Source organism: Cornus florida, unplaced genomic scaffold (genome assembly GCF_030987335.1).
Source record: "Cornus florida cultivar Cherokee Brave unplaced genomic scaffold, ASM3098733v1 CherokeeBrave_3.0.0_Hap2_Chr11, whole genome shotgun sequence".
In the NCBI taxonomy this organism is placed as follows: Eukaryota; Viridiplantae; Streptophyta; class Magnoliopsida; order Cornales; family Cornaceae; genus Cornus; species Cornus florida.
In genome coordinates this window covers 136,665,485-136,673,945 of record NW_026775581.1, presented here as the reverse complement: position 1 = coordinate 136,673,945, position 8,461 = coordinate 136,665,485, and the positions used below count along the sequence as shown (strand labels likewise).

The 8,461-nt window shown below is 34.2% G+C and overlaps 1 protein-coding gene across 1 annotated transcript; it reads left to right on the top strand.

Annotated features, from left to right (window-relative positions):
* Positions 1–7,384: 7,384 nt before the first annotated feature.
* LOC132286560 (gibberellin-regulated protein 2-like) lies at positions 7,385–8,259 on the top strand. Its single transcript, XM_059788908.1, has 4 exons — positions 7,385–7,496; positions 7,624–7,647; positions 7,750–7,828; positions 7,923–8,259. The coding sequence occupies exons 1-4, from the start codon at positions 7,446–7,448 to the stop codon at positions 8,111–8,113; spliced, it is 345 nt and encodes a 114-aa protein (XP_059644891.1). The 5' UTR covers positions 7,385–7,445; the 3' UTR covers positions 8,114–8,259.
* Positions 8,260–8,461: the final 202 nt, after the last annotated feature.

The following is an 8,461-nucleotide window of genomic DNA, read 5'->3' as shown; positions in this document are numbered from 1 at the left end:
ATATACCAATCCTTGATCCCATTACAACATCATTCGATTCAATTACATGGAGTTTATACATAGTCCTTGCCATTGGCTTAATTTACATCAAAATGATTTTAAGCTTCAAGTTATAACACAATTTACATGCCAAATAAAATCGGTACATTGCATATCATGTGCTGCACAAAATAAGTTCAAGTCTTTACAAAATGCTCTCAAAATGCCTCTAAGTTCTCTTAAGTCTGTGGTGGATTATCATCTGCTAATTCCTTGTCATGTCCTGAAAAATGTTAAATATAATGGGGCTAGTAAATTGCTCAGTAAGTGGCACCTAAGACACACCTCTTATGGCCCCGTGAATCCAAATAATGAATAGGACAATGGGAAGCGGGATCATGCCATGTCGGGAAAATACAACATCATATCCAATCTCAACATAAAACAATACGATGCAATGTAATGCAATGCATGCCGATGTCGCTTCCCATTTTTAACATTCAAATCCATCACTTTTCAACCCGTTCATGTAACTCCCTTTGGTATCCCCTCAGCGCCGAGAGAAGGATTGACTACTGTCCCTGACTGTTGGTACCTCCGCAGCGTCATTTGGGGCCCAGATAGCTCAAACACGATAGGGCAATCTCCCTAGTTCCCTCTATGTTATATTAACCTACCGATCCTTTGGTGACTTCGCGGCGACCAGGTTTTCATAAAACACTATAATCGAAACTTCTTTCCCAAAATTCCCCTTTTTCATTGCAAAACGCTTTTCCCATTTTCATGCCCCATAGTATGCATGTATGTCTCATATTCACAATGACATGGAAATAAGGAATTTTATACTACACAATTGAACATTCTCTACAAGTATTCTAGGAAGAGTTCACATGCTATCACATACCATCTCTAGCAAGTTTTATAACATAATAGGCATGTAAGATCAACAATTAGATAAAAAGATTAACACATAAGCATGTTGTTGTACAATCCAAATGGCACACATGATCATAAACCTCACATATAACATTTACATCATCTTCAAGACAAATAATTCAAAAATAAACATGCTTTGCAACAATTTATGAGATATAATTCATAAGGGAACAAGAAAACCATGGATTAGGAATCCCTACCTCAAAATTGTGCAAAACCCTCAAAATGGGTCAAGATTTTCAGAAATTATAGGGAGCACCAAAACTAAAATTGCTTGTAGGGATTTGAAGGCCTCGTCGTGGGCTTCGATTTGCCGCAAACGGCTTCTAAAAACTCCAAGTATTATGGGAGAAATCTAGGATCAAAGTTTAACACAAAAAGAAAAAGAAAAATGAAGAAGAAGAGGGAGGAAGAGAGAGCTACGGGAGTGAGAGAGAGAATTGAGGAAATGAGACCAAAATATGGTCTCTAACTCTTTTGTGAGATAATGATGGGCCGTACCTATTTTATTTTATTTTCCCTTTATCTTTTGTCTTTAATTCTACACCACACAATTACATATAATGCTCCACCATACAAATTTCACATAAGTCACATAAAATAAAATGCATAAAATGTAAACGGACCTAACCAAAATCCCAGTGCACAACAATACCGGTAGCGGATACCACACGAGACTGTCCGACCCAAAAAAAATGGAAAAAAAATGAGAAAATGACAACCTTGCATTTCAAAGAGTGTCGAACTCAATGAGATGTCCCAACAACTCATCGACACACCCGGCACACCCCACGACGTCCGATGCGTAAAACGTGAAATGACGAAAATACCCTCGCATCAACAAAATTCTAGAAAAAAAAAGGAAAATGCCGAAAATTGGAAACATCACAGCTAATACTGAGTTACTTCTTTGTGTGGCATGTCTACGTCCAGATGATGCATTTTTTACTTTTGACAAACAAAAGATCACTCGCTTTGCTGAATACTATTCAAAACAATTTTCTACAGTTAAGCTTATAGAACTTGGTAGTCAACTTGAAACTTATATTCTTGATGTGCGCTCTAATATCAGGTTTGAAGGATTGAAAGGATTTCCGCTCTTGCAAAAAAAATGGTTGAAACAAAAAAAAGACAAGGTGTACCTACTTGTGACATTGGCATTAATCTTACCAGTCGCAACTACCACGGTGGAGAGGGCATTTTCTGCTATGAATATTGTAAAGAGAATGAATTATGTAATCGGATGGGAGATCAATTAATGAATGATAGCTTGGTTGTGTATATTGAAAAAGAAATATTTAGGGGCATAGATAATGAAGCTATCATTCAACGCTTTCAAAAGATGAAAAGTCGTCGAGGGCAGTTGTAATTGTATTCAATAAAATATTATCAATCAATATTTTGGATCTTATATGTGTCAAGTATTCTACTTTAGTTCTTTTTATTTCAATATCATAGCAACTTGTTACCTGTTTAGTTCTTTAGAAAAACAAAAAATTCTTTTATTGTTATTTTCAATTCACATTATTGGAGAACATCTAGTTTCCATCTTAGTTTAAGATAAAAATAATGAAATACAATCTTGTTTGCTTTGATTGTCAGGATTCACTATGTGCTTGGAGACTCAGAGAGTCGGTATATATAATTGCTTTGGAATGGCTCCTAGACTCCTAGTTCATCCAGTGTCTAAGCTTGCCAGGTAATTCTTTTTTTTTTTTTTTTTGGTCACGTTTGTCTTTTGATGTGAAAATTCTATTTTTGTTGTTGAATTTTTTTGCTCTTATCAAATACACTGTACCCCTCTCTAGAATGAAATCCTAGCTTTGCCCCTGGTTACGGGGGAGGGAGAGGTTGATGTCGGCGTCACGTTTGGCCTTGTTATGGAAATGGAAGAGATGAGGATGGAGACGTCACAGCGCTCTGGTTCGTCGTCTTCCTTTCGACCAATGGTGCCGATGTGATCCTTTCGTTGTCCTTCAATTAAGTCTGTTTATTGAGTTCATCACCGCTAGCATATCCGACTGTGTTAGTCCCTTTTGGGTTTAATACGCCACTGTGGGTTTGATTTGTGGTTTCGATTTAGGGGTCGTGGTGGTGGCTGTCAGCGGTGGCGACTCCAGTCGTGGTGGCGATGGCATGGGCGTGTTGGTGGTTGTGGGATGAGTATGGCGGTGGCTGTCATCGGTTTTGGTGATGGTGGCGCCGGTTGCGCAGATGGTGATGGTGGTAGGTGGGTGTAGGGGTATTATGGTCATTTAAACATGGGATTAAAAATTTAGGGGCAAATTTATCTTTTCTATGTATTTAACGGAGTCTTTAACAAAAAAACAGAAATGGATCTAAGTGATAGTTATTTTTGAAAAAAGTTTGAGGTTAAAAAATGGCCAAATCTGAGGGGATGTGAGTGAAATTAACCCTTAAATCTATTAAACAAGTTACTTTTGACTCAATCTCTTATTTACTCATAAAACAATTTTGAATAAGTACACATTTTCTACTATGACCCATAAAAAATGCTTATTAACTTTTATTTTAATTCAGTTTTTATTTGAACACAAGTTAAAATGTTGGTTTCAAAACAAGTTTTTAACCGAACAAACTCGAAACAACCAAATTAAAAATTTTCAATTACTTGGTAAGAGTGCACATGGTTTAATTTGGAAGAATATTGAACCAATCATAAAGATTTTAACAAATTGAATTATAACCAGTAGAATCACATAAATTTTTAACAAATTGAATTAGAACCAATCGAATCACATAAATTGAACCAATTCAGACTTGTATAAGAATAGTTTGATAGCAATGTAATATTAAATAGGAGTAAATAAAAAAATTAGCATAATCATTTTTTATATTTTTTTTTATGACGTATGAATTTTAGTAACTATCCGCTCTTTAGATATGTAGCTACTAGGTAAACCCCCAACTACCCACCGACTCCACAATTCGAGTAGCATTTTATGTCCGGGTATATAACGGAGCTAGTCTACTCTTGTTGTGATGTAGAATTTATATTTAGTTACAACACATGAAAAAGTTATGACAAAGAAAAAATGCAATGAAAATTGCATGAATAAAATCAACAATTGTGTTTAATTCCTACTCAATAAACATGCTACCTAATAGCATGTTGGTTTTTTAAGGAGCTTTGTCAATGTCAAAAACCTTGTTGTATGGCATTCGACCAATGTCCATAGTTCAAAAACTAAAACTCTTAATTTGAAACATGCAGCCAACACTTCTTGAAAACTCATCGATATGCAAATAATGAATCTATCTATTTGTTTTGACGTAAAATATTTTTTTTATAAAAAAAAATAAAATAAAAATGGTAATATATATATATTTTTATTTTTATTTTTCAATATTTGACAAAAGTTTAATTTGAGGTTCAAGAAAATATAACTTATAAAAAATTATCAAAAATAATTTGTCAAAAATTGATAAATAAATTATTTTTTATTAAATTTTAATATTTTTTCTTCATAAATATTTTATGATAATCAAACACCAAAAAAGTAAAAAAATATTTTTTACCCAAACAAAGTAGCCTTGAGTATGACTTTCTTCTTAGTATATATGAAAAATAGTACAATTGCAATCCATGATTAAAAATTGGATCATATTCCGAGATATGAAATAGGAAGGTTTTATTGGAAGAAGCATGGGAGGGAGGATATGAGTCACCGTAATTATGACATGCTACACATCAACAAACGTACATAGACAATTTCACATAGTATTGCGTTCATCCTCTGCCTTTATCTATGCTTTTCCAAAGGTTTCACCCGCCTTCTTTGAGGCATCTTTTGCCGTCTTTTCTATGGCTTCACCAGTCTTCTTTCCAGCATCATTGGCCGTCTTTCCGACGTCTTTTGCCGCCTTTCCTATGGTTTCACCAGCCTTCTTCACTGCGTCCTTAAATGCATCCGCTTTAATGTGGGCATGCTGCAAAAATCATCCAAAAGTTTCAATTCAGAACGAGTAATGTTAGAAGAGTCAAACACATCCAATTAAAATTGATTTATTTATTTATTTTTGAAATTACCAGATGGTTGGATTCCTCTGCAATAGATTCAACCTGCAAAAAGAAAATATATATTGATGAGTTTCAACATTATGATAAAAAAAATAAATTAAAAAATGATGTAAATAGAAGGAAAAAGATAATTTTTTATGTAAGCATTTGGAGGAAGAGAAATTGTTTTATTGGGTTGAGAAAATTGAGCACATATATATGTCCATAGATGTGTAAATTGGTTCCAACGTATCAATGAAGAGGCCACAGATTTGATTGTTGGTGTGTTTTTGGTGAAGTAATTAAAAGAGACGTACCGTTGTTGCGGTGATTAGAAGCAAGCAGGCAAAGAAAATGATAAGAGTTTTGGGTGCCATTGTCAATTTTTGAAGGAAGCACCTAACCAAAAATGGGTGAAAATAAGGCTGTGTGGAACAAGACACCATCAAACTGTGGTATATTATATATAGAAGAAATGTGTGGACTAAATTAAAAGCTTCATTTTTAGTATGTTTATTTCTAGAATTAATTTTAGCCCCTCACCAAAAACAATTATTTTTTAACAATTTGGTTATTAGTGCCAATGTAGATCTTAGATCTTTAAATTATGCTATTTCCTAAACAAAATTTGGCTATTCAAGGCTAATAGACTCTTTCACTTTTGACTTCATTTCTCATCAGAAGTCGTACATTTTCATCATCCTTTGGGGCTTAATTCATGAAATTTATCACATCAGATCAAATAATAAAAATGGAGCACGAAACACCAATACACACACCTAAATGTATCATGATTGCAAATGCAAATTGTGAAATAAGAGGATTTATCAACTTAATGATAGTTAAACAACTATCTGCAGAAAGTCTTACACAATTACCACCTAAATACAACTATGTAGAATAAAGAAAATGAAATCAATAGACTATGAAGCTATCCTTTTTTCGTTCTTTAAAAACAATAAATATATTATAGACACATGGTAGGGCTCCCATATTTATCTTCATACTATGGGGGTAAAAAATCAGAAGTGACAGGGAATAATATCAGGTAGGAGTGACAAGATTTTACGAGGCATGTTAATGCTATTGAAGTACGGTACGAAATAAGTGAGTTTGTATTTAGCTTAATCGTATTCGGGTTATAAGATCCATATTAACACAATAATTAAATGCGTCGTATTCATCTTTGTTCTACCAACATGTTTCAATTAACCCGTTAAATAAACGTATCGTATTCGTATTAAAAATGATTCATTTAATGAAACATGTTAGATAAACGTGCCATGTTCGTGTTAAAAATGACCTAACACGATATTTATATCTTGACATGACATAAACACGACCCGACAATACGAATTGCCACTCCAAGGGTGTTCCGTGATCCAAAGTCTGAACGCAGTCTATCCATTTTCTACCTCATGACCAGGTTGGAAATTGAAATTATCTTTTCATCTCATTTTCTACCTTTGTGACCAAGTTGGAAGTTGAACATTCTTTTCATCGTTTGAGTTAATAATAATAATTTTGGAACAATATTTAAATGGTTTATATTTCTAAATATGAGTTTTTAAAGTTTGAGTAGAAAAACTAGGAAAAAAAATTAAGTTGAAATATAAACGGTGCCAGAGAACTTAAAGTGGTGTTTGCAAAACACTTTTAGGCAGGGATGAGGAATTATTATGTGATTTAATGAGATATTTTATAATCATAAGAAGCCTTTGGAGCCTACTAAAATTGCTGCATCTTACATGGACAAACATTCCAGTACATACTTCCAATTACAAAGGCCACAACCCCTTAGCACTTGGAATAAAGAACTTAAGATACCCAACACCAAGAAGATGTACGCGAAGGGGAAAACTTAATTCACTGGCCTGCCACCTTACACTTTGAACCGGTATCCTCTTTCGTTTCAACCCAATCCCTTTGGGGCCAATCTCAAAGAATTTTTCATACTTGATCTAAGAGCTCCAACACCATCACGATAGACCTTCCAAAAAAAAAAAAAAAAAAACACTATTAATTAACTTAAGGTCATATCATAGTTCATAGTGTGCCTATTTCTCACTAAAATAAATCAGACACCTAGTCATAATTGTTACCAAATTAGTGCACTTAAATTGGTTGGACCATTTAAAGAATCTTACACGACATGTGTGTAGTTGTGCCAAAGTAATTGGAAGGTGAAGCTAAAAGCCTAAAACTGAATTTACTATAAAAGATGAAAGGCCTAAAAACTAGAGCATTTAATTTAAACCCCTAGGAACTAATTACCTGGAATTAAGGGTGGCCAAAGGAAACAAGTCAAAAGTAAAATAATCGAAAATGGGGTTTAGGCTAAAAAAAGGGCAGTGAGAGGTAATTTTGGAACTAAAAATAGCGAAGTGAAGTTTGTACCTGCAGTTTGCCTCTATATATACCTCAGATTCCTTCCTTGTAAATCATCGTCGGCAAAAAGAAAAGAAGCTCTTCAACAACAATACTTGTTTTTTGCCGTTGCAGATTGAAAATGGCACAGAAAATTGCACTTTTCTTGGCCTGTGTGCTTTTAGTCGCAACGGTATAATATTTATTATTAATTAATATGATCCTCCTCCTCAACAAAATCAAATTTCCTTCATTTATCTTTGATAATGTTTCTGAATCTAATCAACATATATATATATATATTTTGCTTTTAATTTCAGGTTGCAACTGCATGGGCAGAAAAGGTAATTTTGACACTACAGGAAGTTGGATGACAACACTGTCATATTCCAAAGTCCCATTTATTAATTTGTAATAATCGATCTGTTGATGATTTGAATTTGCAGAACGAAAAACATATCCATGTGGTGACGAAGGCTTCTGTATCACCGGCGGCGTCAGCACCAACTGAGGGAGCTAAAATTAGTACTAAGCCTACAAAATGAACTAACCTTTTATTCATATATATATGTGTGTGTGTGTGTGATGACTAATGTTGGATGCACGTACACACTTACAGGTGGGAAAAAGTGCGTAGAATTGTGCGAGGACCACTGCAAATCATGGCGCAAGAAGAGAGGGTGTGTGTTCAGCTGCACCACATGCTGCAACAAGCTGAATTGCGTACCAGTTGGAGGCAGGACATGCAGCAACTGGACCAGCGTGACCAAGAAGGGTGAACAGATCAACTGCCCCAAGTCCCCCAAGTAAATTGGAGTTGGAGATTTAAAATGCCTTCACTATCCCATTGCTCTATATAGCATTAAATGTAATCTTGGGCATTTCTATTAGTTCCAATCATATATTGGTGGAATAAACCCCAAGTTGGGAACATAATAAATTTTATTTTTACTTAATTTTACTATTTTATATTCACTATTAATTCTATTCTTTCTTTTGGAGTTTCTAGTACTGTGTGAATGACTACCAACCAATAACACATCTTTTATTGTTAAGTGGGATCAATTAACGATTAGTGTAGCAATGTTGGACAAACTGAATTTTATATAAATGTAATATAGACATCAAATTCGGGAATTTTTTTTTTTTTTAAACATC